The sequence below is a fragment of the Salvelinus fontinalis genome, chromosome 22, assembly GCF_029448725.1.
Source record: "Salvelinus fontinalis isolate EN_2023a chromosome 22, ASM2944872v1, whole genome shotgun sequence".
NCBI classification, from domain to species: domain Eukaryota; kingdom Metazoa; phylum Chordata; class Actinopteri; order Salmoniformes; family Salmonidae; genus Salvelinus; species Salvelinus fontinalis.
Window position 1 is genome coordinate 28,816,913 of NC_074686.1, and position 21,061 is coordinate 28,837,973.

Consider the following 21,061-nt stretch of genomic DNA (forward strand, 5'->3'; position numbering starts at 1 on the left):
ATGACCTATCCCTTGCTCAGGCCTCACAGAACTGTTTGTAGCTGTCTTAAGAATGTCAGTGTGTGTGTGTGTGTGTGCGTGTGTGTGTGTGTGTGTGTGTGTGTGTGTGTGTGTGTGTGTGTGTGTGTGTGTGTTTGCCTGTGTGTGGTTTAAGTGAGTGTATTGAAGTGTGTATACACTATATAAATACTGTGTCATGGAAAACTACGATCACATTGCTCAACTAACGGTGTATTTTAAAAACAGTATCATGAGGATGCAGGTGAGCTACAGATTACATATGTATTCTGTATATTAGAGAGAGGACAACCAGTGAGACAGGGGGGCCATCTCGCCCTCTATGTGTGTCTAAATGTCCTTCCATGCCGCCACAGCCCCAGATCCATTGAAAGAAAAATGTTGGCTTCAGCATGTTACATTGACTCCAGCAGTACTTCATACCTATTTACACCCACAATTCTAGAACATACCAAATACAAACAAACATAAAGAATATGGAGCCCCCCAGCCAAAGCCCCTACCCTAACCCCCTGACCCCATCCCAGCTGCCCACACTGAAAGGACAAAGGGGGTCACGTGATCTCGTGCCCCACACGATAGTACATCCGTTACATAGGGACCGATTGTTTAAGGATTCTGCTTCCATCAACAGAAAAAACAGAGGGGATAACTTTTTGGAATTCAGCCCAGTGGAGTTCTCTTTTATTCTCCTATCTCTCCTCCTCGGCTTGCAACATCTCTCCTTCTCTCTCTCTTTCCCTCTATCCCTCTCTCCCGTTCTCCCCAGAAAGGCAGACGGTTAAGAGAGTACTTTTACTAAAGAAACAAGGTAAGGGGCATCCTAAATATATCTATATAATGTTCCCTTGATAAAAATGTATAGTTGTGCAAAATAATAAGTTACTCAACTTAATGGTGAACTGAAGTCTAAAAAGTAAAGACAATGGTGAACTAGTGATTGAATAAGCATTGATCAAATGCAATTAATTAAGTGCTTGGCAAAAGAGATGATGTTTAACGCTGCTAGTTGTTAATGTCCATTCCATGACAATGTTTGTTTATTATATATGGAGCACATGCTCATATATGTTAACAGGTCTCATTTTAAGACACAGCTACAGTTGAAGTCGGAAGTTTACATACACTTAGGTTGGAGTCATTAAAACTTGTTTTTCAACCACTCCACAAATTTCTTGTTAACAAACTATAGTTTTGGCAAGTCGTTTAGGACATCTACTTTGTGCATGACACAAGTAATTTTCCAACATTTGTTTACAGACAGATTATTTCACTTATAATTCACTGTATCACAATTCCAGTGGGTCAGAAGTTTACATACACTAAGTTAACTGTGCCTTTAAACAGCTTGGAAAATTCCAGAAAATTATGTAATGGCTTTAGAAGCTTCTGATAGGCTAATTGACATAATTTGAGTCAATTGGAGGTGTACCTGTGGATGTATTTCAAGGCCTACCTTCAAACTCAGTGCTTCTTTGCTTGACATCGTGGGAAAATAAAAATAAATCAGCCAAGACCTCAGAAAAAAATTGTAGACCTCCACAAGTCTGGTTCATCCTTGGGAGCAATTTCCAAATGCCTGAAGGTACCACGTCCATCTGTTCAAACAATAGTACGCAAGTATAAACACCATGGGACCACTAAGCCGTCATACCGCTCAGGAAGGAGACGCGTTCTGTCTCCTAGAGATGAATGTACTTTGGTGCGAAAAGAGCAAAAGACCTTGTGAAGATGCTGGAGGAAACAGGTACAAAAGTATCTATATCCACAGTAAAACGAGGCCAATATCAACATAACCTGAAAGGCCGCTCAGCAAGGAAGAAGCCACTGCTGTCACGTTCCTGACCTATTTCTGTTAGTTTGTTGTATGTGTTAGTTGGTCAGGACGTGAGTTTGGGTGGGCATTCTATGTTTTCTGTTTCTACGTTGGTTTAAGGGTTGCCTGGTATGGCTCTTAATTAGAGGCAGGTGTTTGGCGTTCCTCTAATTGAGAGTCATATTTAGGTAGGTTGTTTCACAGTGTTCGTTGTGGGTGGTTGTCTCCTGTGTCAGTGTTTGTCGCGCCATACGGGACTGTTCGGTTTGTTTTTGTACATCGTCATTTTGTGTAGTCTTATTTTACCTGTTTGTGAGTTCTGCGTTGTATGTGAGTTTGCATGTCCAGGTTTGTTTACTCCGTTTTGTTGTTTTGTTAGTTTATAGTCAAGTTCGTGTTTTTCGCTTTCTGTAAATAAATTATGTCAACACAACCCGCTGCGCCTTGGTTCCATAACTACTCCTCCTTTTCGGTTGAAGAGGAGGAGGATCACCGTTACAGAACCACCCACCAATCCAGAATCAAGCAGCGGTGTAATTGGAGTAAGGGACAGCGCAAGAAGGAGGAATGGACTTGGGACGATGTTTTGGACGGGAAAGGTTGCTACACATGGGAGGAGATCCTGGCTGGAAGGGATCGCCTCCCATGGGAACAGCTGGAGGCACTGAGGAGAGCAGAGGCAATCGGAGAAGGGAACCGGCGTTACGAGGGGACGAGTCTAGCACGGAAGCCCGAAAAGCCCGTGAGTACCACCCAAACATTTATTGGGGGTGGCTAAGAGGTAGTGGGCCAAGGGCAGGTAGGAGACCTGCGCCCACTTCCCAGGCTAACCGTGGAGAGCGGGAGTACGGGCAGACGCAGTGTTACGCAGTGGAGCGCACGGTGTCTCCTGTACGTGTGCATAGCCCAGTGCGGGTTATTCCACCTCCCCGCACTGGTAGGGCTAGATTGGGCATTGAGCCAAATGTCATGAAGCCGGCCCTACATATCTGGCCACCAGTACGTCTCCTTGAGCCGGCTTACATGGCACCAGCCTTACGCATGGTGTCCCCGGTTCGCCTACATAGCCCGGTGCGGGTTATTCCACCTCCCCGCACTGGTCGGGAGATGGGGAGCATTCAGCCAGGTAGGGTTGGGCAGGCTCGGTGTTCAAGGGAGCCAATATGCCTGCACGGTCCGGTATTTCCGGCGCTACCTCCCCGCCCCAGCCCAGTACCACCAGTGCCTACACCACGCACCAGGCTTCCAGTGCGTTTTCAGAGCCCTGTTCCTCCTCCACGCACTCTCTCTATGGTGCGTGTCTCCAGTCCGGTGCCTCCAGTTCCGGCACCACGCACTAAGCCACCTGTGCGTCTCCGGAGCCCTGTACACACTGTTCCTTCTCCCCGTACTCGTCCTGAGGTGCGTGCACTCAGTCCGGTGCCACCAGTGCCGGTACCACGCACCAGGCATATAGTACGCTTTAAGAATCCAGTGTGCCCTGTCCCTGCTCCCCGCACTAGGCTTGAAGTGCGTGTCTCCAGTCCGGTGCCTCCAGTTCCGGCACCACGCACCAGGCCTACAGTGCGTATCAGCCGGCCAGAGTCTGCCGTCTGCCCAACGGCGCCTGAACTGTCCGTCTGTCAAGCGCCGCATGAACTGCCCGTCTGCCATGAGCCTACAGAGGCTTCCGCCAGAAAGGAGCAGCCAAAGCCTTCCGCCAGACAGGATCAGTCTGAGCCATCCGTCTCCGCAGCGCCATCTGAGCCATCCGTCTCCCCAGCGCCGTCTGAGCCATCCGTCTCCCCAGCGCCGTCTGAGCCATCCGTCTCCCCAGCGCCGTCTGAGCCATCCGTCTGTCCCGAGCCATTAGAGCCGCCCGTCTGTCCCGAGCCGTCAGAGCCGTTAGTCAGTCAGGAGCCGCTAGAGCCATTCGTCAGTCAGGATCTGCCAGAGCCGCCAACCAGACAGGATCTGCCAGAGCCGCCAACCAGACAGGATCTGCCAGAGCCGCCAACCAGACAGGATCTGCCAGAGCCGCCAACCAGACAGGATCTGCCAGAGCCGCCAACCAGACAGGATCTGCCAGAGCCGCCAACCAGACAGGATCTGCCAGAGCCGCCAACCAGACAGGATCTGCCAGAGCCGTCAGCCAGCCATGAGCGTCCAGAGCCGTCAGCCAGCCATGAGTGTCCAGAGCCGTCAGCCAGCCATGAGCGTCCAGAGTCGTCAGCCAGTCATGAGCTGTCCCTCAGCCCAGAGCGGCTATTTATCCAGAACTGCCCCTCAGTCCAGAGCTGTCTCTCTGTCCGGAGCTGCCTTTCAGTCCGGAGTTGCCCCTCTATCCTGAGCTACCTCTCTATCCTGAGCTACCTCTCTATCCTGAGCTACCTCTCTATCCTGAGCTATCCCTCTGTCCTGAGCTATCCCTCTATCCCGGTGCTGCCCCTTGTGTCGATGTTACCCAAAAGATTTAGTGGGTGTAATATGAGGGTGGTCATTTGTAGGGGGAGATGTAAGCTGGGATTGACTATGGTGGGGTGGGGACCTCGCCCTGAGCCTGAGCCACCACCGTGGTCAGATGCCCACCCAGACCCTCCCCTAGACTTTGTGCTGGTGCGCCCGGAGTTCGCACCTTATGGGGGGGGTTATGTCACGTTCCTGACCTATTTCTGTTAGTTTGTTGTATGTGTTAGTTGGTCAGGACGTGAGTTTGGGTGGGCATTCTATGTTTTCTGTTTCTATGTTGGTTTAAGGGTTGCCTGGTATGGCTCTCAATTAAAGGCAGGTGTTTGGCGTTCCTCTAATTGAGAGTCATATTTAGGTAGGTTGTTTCACAGTGTTCGTTGTGGGTGGTTGTCTCCTGTGTCAGTGTTTGTCGCACCATACGGGACTGTTCGGTTTGTTTTTGTACATCGTCATTTTGTGTAGTCTATTTTTCCCTGTTCGTGCGTTCTTCGTGTTTAATGTAAGTTCATCGTCCAGGTCTGTCTACTTCGCTTGTTGTTTTGTTAGTTATAGTGAAGTTCGTGTTTTTTCGTCTTTTCTTTTAATAAATTATGTGTTCACAACCCGCTGCGCCTTGGTTCCATCACTACTCCTCCTTTTCGGTTGAAGAGGAGGAGGACCACCGTTACAACTGCTCCAAAACCACCATAAAAAAGCCAGACTACGGTTTGCAACTGCACATTGGGACAAAGATCATACTTTTTGGAGAAATGTCCTCTGGTCAGATGAAACAAAAATAGAACTGTTTGGACATAATGACCATCGTTATTTTTGGAGGAAAAATGGGGAAGCTTGCAAGCCGAAGAACACCATCCCAACCGTGACGCACGGGGGTGGCAGCATCATGTTGTGGGGGTGCTTTGCTGCACGAGGGACTGGTGCACTTCACAAAATAGATTTCATCATGAGGCAGGAAAATTATGTGGATATATTGAAGCACCATCTCAAGACATCAGTCAGGGAGTTAAAGCTTGGTCGCAAATGGGTCTTCCAAACGAACAATGACCCCAAGCGTACTTCCAAAGTTGTGACAAAATAGCTTAATTCTACTTGGTCACAATCCCGGATCCGGGAGCACCCCCATCAGTAAAAAAGCTGACTAGCATAGCCTAGCATAGCGTCACAAGTAAATACTAGCATCTAAATATCATTAAATCACAAGTCCAAGACACCAGATGAAAGATACACATCTTGTGAATCCAGCCATCATTTCTGATTTTTTAAATGTTTTACAGGGAAGACACAATATGTATTTCTATTAGCTAACCACGATGGCAAAAGACACAACTTTTTTTTCCCACCATTTTTTTCCTGCATAGGTAGCTATCACAATTTCGACCAAATAAAGATATAAATAGTCACTAACCAAGAAACAACTTCATCAGATGACAGGCAGTTTAGGCAGTTTAATTTGGGAACGAACTTTTTACAAAGTGAAAACAGCACCCTCTATTGTTAAGTGTCACGCCCTGACCATAGAGAGTTGTTTATTCTATGTTGGTTGGGGCGTGATAGTGACTAGGGTGGGTCATCTAGGTGATTAATGGTTTATGTTGGCCTGGTATGCTTCCCAATCAGAGACAGCTGTTTATCGTTGTCTCTGATTGGGGATCATATTTAGGCAGCCATTTTCCCCTTTGTGTTTTTGTGGGATCTTGTCTACAGATAGTTGCCTGTGTGTACACCAGTAGCTTCACGTTTCGTTTGGTATTTTGTTGTTTTTGTTCAGTGTTCATTTAATAAAGAAAATGTACGCCGACCACGCTGCACCTTGGTTCAACCTTTATGACGAGCGTGAGAGAAGATTCCACCAGTGCGTCTTCACAGTCCAGAGCTTCCGGCAACAGTTCCCAGTCCAGAGCTTCCGGCGACAGTTCCCAGTCCAAAGCTTCCGGCGACAGTTCCCAGTCCAGAGCTCCCGGCGACAGATCCCAGTCCAGAGCTTCTGGCGACAGTTCCCAGTCCAAAGCTTCCGGCGACAGTTCCCAGTCCAGAGCTTCCGGCGACAGTTCCCAGTCCAGAGCTCCCGGCGACAGATCCCAGTCCAGAGCTTCTGGCGACAGTTCCCAGTCCAGAGCTTCTGGCGACAGTTCCCAGTCCAGAGCTTCTGGCGACAGTTCCCAGTCCAGAGCTTCCGGCGACGTTTCACAGTCCGGAACCTCCAACGACGGGCCACAGTCTGGAATTTCCTGAGACGGTCCACCGTACTGAACCTCCGGAGGCGGTCTACGGTCCGGAACCTCCGGAGACGGTCTGCGGTCCGGAGCCTCCAGCGACGGTCTGCGGTCCGGAGCCTCCAGTGACGGGCGGCGGTCCGGAACCTCCAGCGACGGGCGGCGGTCCAGAGCCTTCAGCAGGGGTTCTCAGTCCAGAGCCTCCTGCGACGATCTACCTTCCGGTTCCTCCGGCGACGATCCACGATCCGGTTCCTCCGGCGACGATCCACGGTCCGGAGCCTCCGGCAACGATCCATGGTACGGTGCCTCCAGCGACGACCCACGGTCCGGAGCTTCCGGCGACGATCCCCGCACCAGAGCTGCCATGTAGGATGAAGTATCTGTGAGCGGAGTGGGAACTTCGCCCAGCACCGGAGCCACCCCCAACGTCCTGTGTTATTCGTCGTAGATGCCACCCGGACCCTCCCCTATTGAGTCAGGTTTTGCGGTCGGAGTCCGCACCTTTGGGGGGGAGGGTATTGTCACGCCCTGACCATAGAGAGCTGTTTATTCTATGTTGGTGGGGCGTGATAGTGACTAGGGTGGGTCATCTAGGTGGTTAATGGTTTATGTTGGCTTGGTATGCTTCCCAATCAGAGACAGCTGTTTATCGTTGTCTCTGATTGGGGATCATATTTAGGCAGCCATTTCCCCTTTGTGTTTTTGTGGGTTCTTGTCTACAGATAGTTGCCTGTGTACACACCGGTAGCTTCACGTTTCGTTTGGTATTTTGTTGTTTTTGTTCGGTGTTCATTTAATAAAGAAAATATACGCCTACCACGCTGCACCTTGGTCCAACCTTTATGACGAGCATGAGATTAAGAACAAAAAAGGCAAGGTACTGGAGTGGCCATCACAAAGCCCTGACCTCAATCGTATCGAAAATTTGTGGGCAGAACTGAAAAAGTGTGTTCAAGCAAGGAGGCCTACAAACCTGACTCAGTTACATCAGCTCTGTCAGGAGGAATGGGCCAAAATTCACCCAATTTATTGTGGGAAGCTTGTGGAAGGCTACCCGAAATGTTTGAGCCAAGTTAAACATTTTAAAGGCAATGCTACCAAATACTAATTGAGTGTATGTAAACGTCTGACCCACTGGGAATGTGATGAAAGAAATCAAATCTGAAATAAATAATTCTCTCTACTATTATTCTGACATTTCACATTCTTAAAATAAGTGGTGATCCTAACTGACCTAAGACATGGAATTTTTACTGAGATTAAATGTCAGGAATTGTGAAAAACTGAGTTTAAATGTATTTGGTTAAGGTGTATGTCAACTTCCGAGTTCAACTGTACATACAAAATGCAAATTGCTCAAATTAAGTAATATTTCTGACTTATTGTGTTTGCCATAGCATCATATAAAGTAGTTATAATGAGCGAGCACAACTGATACTGAATATAAGCTCTGTAATATACAGTACCAGTCAAAAGTTTGGACACACCTACTCATTCAAGGGTTTTTCTTAATTTTTTACTATTTTGTACATTGTAGAATAGTAGTGGAGACATCAAAACTATGAAATAACACATATGGAATCATGTAGTAACCAAAAAAGTGTGAAACAAATCAACATATATGTTATATTTGAGATTCTTCAAAGTAGCCACTCTTTGCCTTGATGACAGCTTTGGCTTTCTCTCAACTAGTTTCATGAGGTAGTCACCTGGAATGCATTTCAATTAACAGGTTGCCTTGTTAAAAGTAAATGTGTGGAATTTCTTTCCTTCTTATCAGTTGTGTTGTGACAAGGTAGGGGTGGTACACAGAAGATAGCCCTATTTGGTAAAATACCAAGTCCATATTATGGCAAGAACAGCTCAAATAAGCAAATAAAAAATGATAGTACATCATTACTTTAAGACATGAAGGTCAGTCAATACAGAACATTTCAAGAACTTTTAAAGTTTCTTCAAGTGCAGTCGCAAAAACCATCAAGCGCTATGATGAAACTGGCTCTCATGAGGACCGACAGAGGAAAGGAAGATCCAGAGTTACCTCTGCTGCAGAGGATAAGTTAATTAGAGTTACCAACCTTAGAAATTGCAGCCTAAATAAATGCTTCACAGAGTTCAAGTAACAGACACATCTCAACATCAACTGTTCAGAGGAGACTGCGTGAATCAGGCCTTCATGTTCAAATTTCTGCAAAGAAACCCTTCTTAAAGGACACCAATAAGAAGAAGAGACTTGCTTGGGCCAAGAAACACGAGCAATGGACATTAGACCCGTGGAAATCTGTTCTTTTGGTCTGATGAGTTAAAATTTGAGATCTTTGTTTCCAACCGCCCTGTTACTTTATGAGACACAGAGTAGGTGAACGGAGGATCTCCACATGTGTGGTTCCCACCGTGAAGCATGGAGAAGGAAGTGTGATGGTGTGGGGGTCCCTTGCTGGTGATTTATTTAGAATTCAAAGCACACTTAACCAGCATGGCTACCACAGCATTCTGCAGCGATACGCCATCCAATCTGGTTGGTGCTTAGTGGGACTATCATTTGTTTTCAACAGCACAATGACACAACTCACCTCCACGCGGTGTAAGGGCTATTTGACCAAGAAGGAGAGTGATGGAGTGCTGCATCAGATGATCTGACCTCCACAATCACAAGACCTCAACCCAACTGAGATGGTTTGGAATGAGTTGGACCTCAGAGTGAATGAAAAGCAGCCAACAAGTACTCAGCATATGTGGAACTCCTTCAAGACTGTTGGAAAAAGCATTCCAGGTGAAGCTGGTTGAGAGAATGCCAAGAGTGTGCAAAGCTGTCATCAGGACAAGGGTGGCTACTTTGAAAAATCTAAAATATATTTTGATTAGTTTAACACTTTTTTGGTTACTACATGATTCCATATGTGTTATTTCATAGTTTTGATGTATTCACTACTATTCTACAATGTAGAAAGTAGTAAAAATAAAGAAAAACCCTGCAATGAGTAGGTGTGCCCAAACTTTTGACTGGTACTGTACGTGATTTGAGATCATTGATACTCAGCGATTTGTACTTTGTCTTTTCGATTTGTTGTCCACTCTCACCATGTCACACGTATCCCCGATGTCAAGTACTAAACTTATTCATGTTTCTATTGAAGTCTGCACCATAGCATGGAATAATGAGTGCGTGCTATAAAGATCATATCATACAGATACAGGTTTCTAACTCCCTCATCCCATCCCCAGTATCAGTACAGGTGTGTCTAACTCCCTCATCCCCTCCCCAGTATCAGTACAGGTGTGTCTAACTCCCTCTTCACATCCCCAGTATCAGTACAGGTGTGTCTAACTCCCTCATCCCCTCCCCAGTATCAGTACAGGTGTGTCTAACTCCCTCATCCCCTCCCCAGTATCAGTACAGGTGTGTCTAACTCCCTCATCCCCTCCCCAGTATCAGTACAGGTGTGTCTAAGTCCCTCATCACATCCCCAGTATCAGTACAGGTGTGTCTAAGTCCCTCATCCTCCTCCCCAGTATCAGTACAGGTGTGTCTAACTCCCTCATCCCCTCCCCAGTATCAGTACAGGTGTGTCTAAGTCCCTCATCCCCTCCCCAGTATCAGTACAGGTGTGTCTAACTCCCTCATCCCCTCCCCAGTATCAGTACAGGTGTGTCTAAGTCCCTCATCCTCCTCCCCAGTATCAGTACAGGTGTGTCTAACTCCCTCATCCTCCTCCCCAGTATCAGTACAGGTGTGTCTAACTCCCTCATCACATCCCCAGTATCAGTACAGGTGTGTCTAACTCCCTCATCACATCCCCAGTATCAGTACAGGTGTGTCTAACTCCCTCATCCCCTCCCCAGTATCAGTACAGGTGTGTCTAACTCCCTCATCCTCCTCCCCAGTATCAGTACAGGTGTGTCTAACTCCCTCATCCCCTCCCCAGTATCAGTACAGGTGTGTCTAACTCCCTCATCCTCCTCCCCAGTATCAGTACAGGTGTGTCTAACTCCCTCATCCTCCTCCCCAGTATCAGTACAGGTGTGTCTAACTCCCTCATCCTCCTCCCCAGTATCAGTACAGGTGTGTCTAACTCCCTCATCCTCCTCCCCAGTATCAGTACAGGTGTGTCTAACTCCCTCATCCTCCTCCCCAGTATCAGTACAGGTGTGTCTAACTCCCTCATCCCATCCCCAGTATCAGTACAGGTGTGTCTATCTCCCTCATCCCCTCCCCAGTATCAGTACAGGTGTGTCTAACTCCCTCATCCCCTCCCCAGTATCAGTACAGGTGTGTCTAACTCCCTCATCACATCCCCAGTATCAGTACAGGTGTGTCTAACTCCCTCATCACATCCCCAGTATCAGTACAGGTGTGTCTAACTCCCTCATCCTCCTCCCCAGTATCAGTACAGGTGTGTCTAACTCCCTCATCCTCCTCCCCAGTATCAGTACAGGTGTGTCTAAGTCCCTCATCCTCCTCCCCAGTATCAGTACAGGTGTGTCTAACTCCCTCATCCTCCTCCCCAGTATCAGTACAGGTGTGTCTAACTCCCTCATCCCATCCCCAGTATCAGTACAGGTGTGTCTAACTCCCTCATCCCCTCCCCAGTATCAGTACAGGTGTGTCTAACTCCCTCATCACATCCCCAGTATCAGTACAGGTGTGTCTAACTCCCTCATCACATCCCCAGTATCAGTACAGGTGTGTCTAACTCCCTCATCCCCTCCCCAGTATCAGTACAGGTGTGTCTAACTCCCTCATCCTCCTCCCCAGTATCAGTACAGGTGTGTCTAACTCCCTCATCCCCTCCCCAGTATCAGTACAGGTGTGTCTAACTCCCTCATCCTCCTCCCCAGTATCAGTACAGGTGTGTCTAACTCCCTCATCCTCCTCCCCAGTATCAGTACAGGTGTGTCTAACTCCCTCATCCTCCTCCCCAGTATCAGTACAGGTGTGTCTAACTCCCTCATCCTCCTCCCCAGTATCAGTACAGGTGTGTCTAACTCCCTCATCCTCCTCCCCAGTATCAGTACAGGTGTGTCTAACTCCCTCATCCCATCCCCAGTATCAGTACAGGTGTGTCTAACTCCCTCATCCTCCTCCCCAGTATCAGTACAGGTGTGTCTAACTTCCACATCCCCTCCCCAATATCAGGACCTATGAGGTGACCATTGCAAACTGAGTGTCTGTCATGTAATACCTCATATAATTCAGGTGTGTTTATCCCTCCTTGTCCCGTGCAGTATCAGGTACCACGCAGCGGCCACAGCAGCATCTCTCAGGATGCATAGCTTCATGGGTGGGGGCCTATTCTGTGCCATGGTGGGGAACATCCTGCTGGTGGTTTCAATGGCAACAGACTACTGGATGCAGTACCGCCTGTCAGGCAGCTTCGCCCACCAGGGCCTGTGGAGGTACTGCATGTCAGGCAAATGTTACATGCAGACGGACAGCATCGGTAAGACCACACACCATGGAGGGGTCAGGGGATGGAAGGATATAGATTATATACAGAGGGATAGCAATGGCCACCTGATTTAAATGAGCTATGTTAACAGTCTGACTTGGTCTGATGGAACGGAAGGTCTAAGTGCATCCATTCACTGGCAGAAACATAATAAATGGTTGCTTTACTTCACGATAGAGACCTGTTGCTGAGAATGTCGGGCCAGTAATCGAAAGGTTGCTGGTTAAAATCCCTGAGCCACTAGGTGAAAAATCTGTTGATGTGCCCATGAGCAAGGCACTTAAACCTAGTTGCTCTGGATAAGAGAATGTGCTAAATTACTATAAATGTTAAAATGTTGACTTGAACATGAGGAGAAATGTTACAAAAGGGTACCACCTAGTGTCTGGGCATGACACTACAATACCATTCATTTTCACTCTTGGCTGGAAGAAGGGATGCATTTGACAAAGGCCTCTGTTATGTCACCCTGCACACCTCTTTCACTGTTGCCCTCTAGCGTACTGGAATGCCACCCGTGCCTTTATGATCCTGTCAGGGATGTCGTGCTTCGCGGGCATCATTGCGGGCATCCTCTCCTTCGCCCACTTCTCCGCCTTCGAGAGGTTCAACCGCTCCTTCGCTGCAGGGATCATGTTTTTCATCTCCAGTGAGTCTCATATCACACACACACACACACACACACACACACACACACACACACACACACACACACACACACACACACACACACACACACACACACACACACACACACACACACACACACACACACACACACACACACACACACACACACACACACACGCTAGTTTTGTGCAGTATTTTCACCTCTTATATCCCCCTTCCTTCTCCCAGGTTTATTTGTTCTGCTGGCGATGGCCATCTACACGGGTGTGACAGTGAACTTCCTGGGCAAGCGCTTCGGTGACTGGCGTTTCTCTTGGTCTTACATATTGGGCTGGGTGGCACTGCTCATGACCTTCTTTGCAGGTAAGAACTGACACACAGGATCAATCACAGTACTCAACCAACCCAGTCCAAAAACAATCAACCCCCAAGCCCCTTGTCTCCCAGTGTTAGCAGATCTGAAGAGACCAGATTGTTAAAAGCAATATGGTGATGGTTTTTCCATAGCCTTCCAATGGGTTAGGGGAGCCTGGCTACATCATATTGCTGACACCTATCTGGATCCATCAGACCTGATTGAAGGGTAGTGGCTGAAGGGAGGGTATGTCTACAGCTGGATTTTGATGCAATGTCCATTGTCCATTAACCTGTATGTGCTCTGTGTCTTCCAGGGATATTTTACATGTGTGCCTACAGAATGCATGAATGTAGGAGAGGAGGCGGCCCTACACGCTAGAGAGAAAGACACAGCAAGATACACAAACTGTTTTTAAAAAGAGGACCATTTAACACTGAATGAATGACCATGTTTATCCAGAGAGGCCAACATATGACAGAAAGCCTTTGCGACTGCTTGGGCCTCCATTCCCTGATGTTTCCAATGGATTTCCTGGATAAATAAAGGTTTGATTAAAAAAAATATACAACAGCTTTCTGCCATTCACATGAAAGGAACATTTACGAGAATGATAATGCATTTATTTATAAAGTCAATATGACTCATTTCATTATCTATGTGCAGTTAACAGGAGAATATGTTTCAAAATGGCTGACACTGCAAGTGTTATGATATCTCCGTAGTGCCTTTTTCAAAAACATATATGCAAGATGATAACAGGCTTTTTGTACATGCAAATGTGTTGTAGTTTTGATAAGGAATATGGGCAGCGATGCTGACTTTACAATTTCTCATTTTCAATAAAGTTCCTCTCTAAATGTTTGTTGTCTCTAAGTTGATCCTTAATGCAAGGACCACCTTTCAATGGCTTATTTTCCTTATTTTCCATCCCTTTCTGAGAAGAGGTTTTAGTTATGGGTTGTTTTAGTGAGGATGGCCGTCTTATACGTGATGCACACAAAGTTATACCACAAGATGGCGACACTAAACCAGTTTACATGAGCAGGGCTTTGCACACAGTGCTAGATGAGTTGCTTCTGTTGCCTGGGAAATCCCATAGCCAAAGCTACCGGATGATGGTGAAAGAGGACCACACCTTGCAACAGGTAAAGATTTGTCATACATCGTGGATATTATTTTCCTTGTTCTATATCTACCACAATGAATCATGTTTTTACTCACCCAGAGGCCCAACGTTAAAGAGTGGGCCCAAGGTGGCCCCAGACACAAGCTAAAACCTGAAACCTCCAGGACATATCAAGATGCTTTTTATAGTTGAGATCAAGTTTATAAATTGCTTGGCTGGGCTGATGAGACAGTGGATTGCGCAGTCAGACGGAAAATAGTAAATTGACATTTTAACATCATAGATTTACCCAGTGGTAATACTGGAATAGACACCAGCTGGAATACGGTTTTAACCAATCAGCATTCAGGATTAGACCGACGTCAGCCACCTGTTGTATAATCTGTAATAATGAAAGTATTGCACAAACAAGTGGAAAACAATACATCAAGGTAAAATCCAGAAGGTTTCTCAGGGGGTTCACTAGGGCTACATGAACTGGCATGATGTCAACAGTCCGACAGGAGATAAGAATCCCACACGTTGAGTGAAGCCAGTCACCTTTATTTCACAGCTTAGTTGTTTGTGATAAAGGGCTTCCCCCGAACCCCAGCCCTCGTCCTGTGGAAACTCCCATTGTCCTTTACGGTTGTTGACGTCTTCAAGAATATTTTTCCTTTAACAGAACTACTGAAGGAACACGGGGGGGGGGGGGGGCGGGGCACAGACAATGAGAGAAGAATGGGCTAGAATGTGAGGAAGAACAGAATGTGACGGATAATTCCTGGACCACCGGGGTGGGGTGGCAACATGTTCTTTCCAATGCTAAGTCCATAATCACAGCTTCCTCCTCGACTGAGATATTTGGCAATTATCATCATCTGGAAGGGAAAGTAACAGTAAGCGTTGAGGTAATGGGTGATTGGGCTATTCCTGAACCACAAACCATGACAGAAATGTAAATACATTGTCGCCAAATGCATACCTCTTTCCAAATGTCCTTACTTGGTGCCTTTGGCATCCTTACTTGGCCCCTTGGTCCACACAGTGTACTGTTCTGGACAGATGTATTCAATGCCAGTAACAGTGAATCTGGACAAGTAAATATGAAATGGGTCCGCACTGAAAAATATTTTGCATAAAGCTTACTTTTATTTTATTATTTTTACTGCATGATGGATACCATAGCGTCTCAGTCGTTTCGGCTTAACAGCCTTCTCAGTGTTAAGGTCTTCATAAAACCAATAACAGTGACAGCAAAACAGGTTATCTGCAAACAGAGGGTACACTTGGGGATAGTTCTCCACCATCACGTTGTTCTAGAGAGTCACAAGTGGATGCTATCTGTACTCTTTGATAGTATTACACATAGATTTGTTTGTGTGACTGAATGTGTGTCTGGGATTCTCTACTTGCACATTCATCTTCTGCACATCTATTCACTCCAGTGTTTAATTGGTATATTGTAATTACTTCACCACCATGGCCTATTTATTGCCTTACCTCCCTTATCTTACCTCATTTGCACACACTGTATATGTACTTTTTTCTACTGTATTATTGACTGTATGTTTGTTTATTCCATGTGTAACTCTGTGTTGTTGTATGTGACGAACTGCTTTGCTTTATCTTGGCCAGGTCGCAGTTGTAAATGAGAACTTGTTCTCAACTAGCTTACCTGGTTAAATAAAAGTGAAATAAAATAAATAAATAAAATTATGGTCTGAAAGATGTCTGCTAACCTACTGATCAAATTCCTCTTCTTTTTGTTGGCTGAATACGCACACGCACACACACACACACACACACACACACACACACACACACACACACACACACACACACACACACACACACACACACACACACACACACACACACACACACACACACACACACACACACACACACACACACACACACACACACACACACACACACGCACAACGTAACTGACTCTCACGCAAAGTATAAGAGTTCCATAACCCTCCTGTATTTTTGTCCCTGGATTGTGTCTGTCTGGTGGTGGAGTGAGCTGACACAGCACTGTCCTATACAAATTGTCCCCATCCCACCCTTGTCCCTCACTCGTCCCATGGGCCTCTCTGTGCCCCCACCCTCTACCCCACTCTCGCCCAGTGTGGCCCCCTTCGTCCCAACAGAGGAGTGCCAACAGCTCCCAAAACTAAATGCCTGCTGTCTTCTGACCATTTTCTCTCTCTGACTACACTTGTTTATGAATTATATTTCCATACACTACTAGTTACTTTTTCTTTTACATTTCTTTAAATGTGAAAACGTTTGCCAAGACAACGCTTCAACTCTTTTCCCGAACGGAAATCAACAGTTGACATTAACAAACAATTTCATATCCTTTTTTCTACATTTTGACTCTGCTGCTGGTTACATTTGTATTATGCTGGGTATTGTGTTCCATTATTAGACAATGAGTCATACGTGTAGTATGGTTGTTTTAAGATACTTTATTGTGCCTCACAAGTGAAAACTATGGTGGTGTTTATATTAGTGCACACAATACACGAGACAGAGAGATAATAGTAAACATTGCACAGAAAATATATAATTTACACATCTTGCCGCATCATAAATAAAGTCTATGTATCACTGAATATGAAGTGATTCTTTGACTTTGAATACACAACTTCTGACAGGGGATCTGTACATGTTTTGAGGGTGTTTTTGAAGAGCAGTCTGGTAGTATAAGATGTTTGGTTGGTTGAGTGAGTGAGCGGTTCTTCAATGTCAGAGAAATTGTACTACCTGAATACCATCCAAAATGGCTGACAGATGAAGATCTTGTTGATGACCAAGATGTCATAACTCATTATTTGTCTATGGAGAGTGTGTTTTACCCCTTATCCACATATATCTTTTCATTTTAGTATCCCACTAGGATCTTCTGTCGACGGATCTTGGCACATTGGGACTAAACATGGAACCCAGTGAATCTCACTCAGGAGTCACTCAAACTGAAAAAGAACAGTCGGGCCCACTTGGATCCAGCTTTGGACAGATTCCACCCCCTTTCTCCGCATGACTTGGATCCAGCTTTGGACAGATTCCACCCCCTTTCTCCGCATGACTTGGATCCAGCTTTGGACAGATTCCACCCCCTTTCTCCGCATGACTTGGATCCAGCTTTGGACAGATTCCACCCCCTTTCTCCGCATGACTTGGATCCAGCTTTGGACAGATTCCACCCCCTTTCTCCGCATGACTTGGATCCAGCTTTGGACAGATTCCACCCCCTTTCTCCGCATGACCTGGATCCAGCTTTGGACAGATTCCACCCCCTTTCTCCGCATGACTTGGATCCAGCTTTGGACAGATTCCACCCCCTTTCTCCGCATGACTTGGATCCAGCTTTGGACAGATTCCACCCCCTTTCTCCGCATGACTTGGATCCAGCTTTGGACAGATTCCACCCCCTTTCTCCGCATGACTTGGATCCAGCTTTGGACAGATTCCACCCCCTTTCTCCGCATGACTTGGATCCAGCTTTGGACAGATTCCACCCCCTTTCTCCGCATGACTTGGATCCAGCTTTGGACAGATTCCACCCCCTTTCTCCGCATGACCTGGATCCAGCTTTGGACAGATTCCACCCCCTTTCTCCGCATGACTTGGATCCAGCTTTGGACAGATTCCACCCCCTTTCTCCGCATGACTTGGATCCAGCTTTGGACAGATTCCACCCCCTTTCTCCGCATGACTTGGATCCAGCTTTGGACAGATTCCACCCCCTTTCTCCGCATGACTTGGATCCAGCTTTGGACAGATTCCACCCCCTTTCTCCGCATGACTTGGATCCAGCTTTGGACAGATTCCACCCCCTTTCTCCGCATGACTTGGATCCAGCTTTGGACAGATTCCACCCCCTTTCTCCGCATGACTTGGATCCAACCGCCTGCTCCTCTCATCCCATTGATCCAGACAGGATTATCTGTCTATCACTGGTTTATCCCTATAAGGACACAGCTGTCTGGATGACTGCATGGGAAAATGGATCCATCTGGTTAGCCAACAGTTTGACAATAACCTCATACAGTAGGCCTAATGGTCAAGGTAGTGCACTATAGGGAATATGGTGCCATTTGGGACACAGCCCTAGTGTTTTCAGTGGCTAGGGGCTGTATCTTATAGACTAGCGGGATAGTACTATAACATTATTTTAAAGGATAAACTGATTTGACTTGCTCCCGAGTAGCACAGTGGTCTAAGGCACTGTATCTCAGTGCTACAGGCGTCACTAGAGACACCCTGGTTCAATTCCAGGCTGTATCACAACCGGCCGTGATTGGGAGTCCCATAGGGTGGCGCACAATTGGCCCAGCGTGTTCCGGGTTTGCCGGTGTAGGCCGTCATTGTAAATAAGAATTTGTGCTTAACTGACTTGCCTAGTTAAATAAAGGTTAAATTAAAAATAAATTAAAAACTGCTAGGTTATATCTATAAACAGTTATGGTAGCTTATAACAGTATTGTAAAATCGAGAATAAATGCATAATGTGGAACACCTCCCAACTCGACTCATTAATATTTAGTCAAGTGGAAAGAAAAAACGATGGCACAACAACCTGTCATTGACTCCCCCCAGTCCCAACCTCCACCTCCGCCTCCACCTGCCTTCTGTCATCAATTCTTTCCCCACTGTCATGCCTCGTGAACCCATGCTGCACCTCACCCCAACCCTGGCCACATCATCCTCCCTTAATTAAATCAAATGTTTTTATAAAGCCATTTTTACATCAGCAGATTTCACAAAGTGCCTGTACAGAAATCCAGCCTAAAACCCCAAACAGCAAGCAATGCAGATGTACTGTAGAAGCACAGTGGCTAGGAAAAACTCCATAGAAAGGCAGGAACCTAGGAAGAAATCTAGAGAGGAACCAGGCTCTGAGAGGTGACCAGTCCTCTTCTGGCTGTGCCGGGTGCAGATTATAAGAGTACATGGCCATTAAGGCCAGATCGTTCAAGATGTTCAAAAGTTCCCACAGTAGATGACCAGCAGAGTCAAACTAATCCTCTCTCGCACCGTTTGCAATTAAAGTAAAGATTCTGTAGACCGCATAGCTCAGATGACACAAAGCTATGTGATTCTGTAGACCGCATGGCTCACACAACACAAAGCTATGTGATTCTGTAGACCGCATGGCTCACACAACACAAAGCTATGTGATTCTGTAGACCGCATGGCTCACACAACACAAAGCTATGTGATTCTGTAGGCCGCATGGCTCACACATCACACAGCTATGTGATTCTGTAGACCGCATGGCTCACACAACACACAGCTATGTGATTCTGTAGACCGCATGGCTCACACAACACAAAGCTATGTGATTCTGTAGACCGCATGGCTCACGCAACACAAAGCTATGTGATTCTGTAGACCGCATGGCTCACACAACACAAAGCTATGTGATTCTGTAGACCGCATGGCTCACACAACACAAAGCTATGTGATTCTGTAGACCGCATGGCTCACACAATACAAAGCTATGTGATTCTGTAGACCGCATGGCTCAAACAACACAAAGCTATGTGATTCTGTAGACCGCATGGCTCACACAACACACAGCTATGTGATTCTGTAGACCGCATGGCTCACACAACACAAAGCTATGTGATTCTGTAGACCGCATGGCTCACACGACACAAAGCTATGTGATTCTGTAGACCGCATGGCTCACACAACACAAAGCTATGTGATTCTGTAGACCGCATGGCTCACACAACACAAAGCTATGTGATTCTGTAGACCGCATGGCTCACATGACACAAAGCTATGTGATTCTGTAGACCGCATGGCTCACACAACACAAAGCTATGTGATTATGTAGACCGCTAGGCTCACACAACACAAAGCTATGTGATTCTGTAGACCGCATGGCTCACACAACACACAGCTATGTCTGCTCTGCCTCCTATAGCCTACACTCGTAGAAAAAAGGCGTTATCTTGATCCTTAAAGGGTTCTTCGGGTGTCCCAATAGGAGAACCCTTTGAAGAACCCTTTTGGTTCCAGGTAGAACCCTTTTTGTTCCAGGTAGAACTCTTTTGGATCTAGGTAGAACCATTTTGGTAACAGGTGGACTCAATCAAATCAAATCAAATTGTATTGGTCACATACACATGTAGATGAGCAGATGTTATTGCGAGTGTAGCGAAATGCTTGTGCTTCTAGTTCCGACAGTGCAGCAATATCTAACAAGTAATCAAACAATTCCACAACAACTACCTAATACACACAAATCTACTGGGATGGAATAAGAATATGAACATATAAATATATAGATGAGCAATGACCGAGCGGCATAGTACTGTATAAAATACAGTACAGTCCAGGAGGAACAAGAGAACAATGATTTTAAAATGTAAAAAAAAAATATATATTTTTTAAATTCTCAATTGTTAGTAGTTACTGTCTTGTCTCATCGCTACAACTCCAGTACGGGCTCGAAAGAGACGAAGGTCGAGAGCCATGCGTCCTCCGAAACACAACCCAACCAAGCCGCACTGCTTCTTAACACAGCGTGCATCCAACCCGGAAGCCAGCCGCACCAATGTGTCGGAGGAAACACCGTCCACCTGGACACCTTGGTTAGCGCGCACTGCACCCGGCCCGCCACAGGAGTCACTAGTGTGCGATGAGACAAGGATATCCCTACCGGCCAAACCCTCCCTAACCCGGACGACGCTAGGCCAATTTTGCTTCGCCCCATGGACCTCCATGGTCGGCTGTGACAGAGCCTGGGCTCGAACCCAGAGTAGCACTGCGATGCAGTGCCTTAGACCACTGCGCCACCCAGGAGGCCAGAGAACAACGATTTAGAAGAGATGGGATGAGTAATGTAAGAAATGTAAACATCGTTATTAATTAAAGTGGCAGTAATAAAATGACTAGTGATCCATTTGTTAGTGGCCAATGATTTCAAGTCTGTATGTAGAAAGCAGCCTCTCTGTGTTAATGATGGCTGTTTATCAGTCTGATGGCCTT

General features: G+C 46.5%; 1 protein-coding gene across 1 annotated transcript; it reads left to right on the forward strand.

Moving 5' to 3' along the window:
* Positions 1-598: 598 nt before the first annotated feature.
* On the forward strand, positions 599-13,793 carry LOC129820151 (lens fiber membrane intrinsic protein-like). Its single transcript, XM_055877084.1, has 5 exons — positions 599-829; positions 11,725-11,939; positions 12,448-12,597; positions 12,807-12,941; positions 13,250-13,793. Exons 2-5 carry the CDS (start codon positions 11,765-11,767, stop codon positions 13,312-13,314), a joined length of 525 nt encoding a protein of 174 aa, XP_055733059.1. The 5' UTR covers positions 599-829; positions 11,725-11,764; the 3' UTR covers positions 13,315-13,793.
* The last annotated feature ends 7,268 nt before the right edge of the window (positions 13,794-21,061 follow it).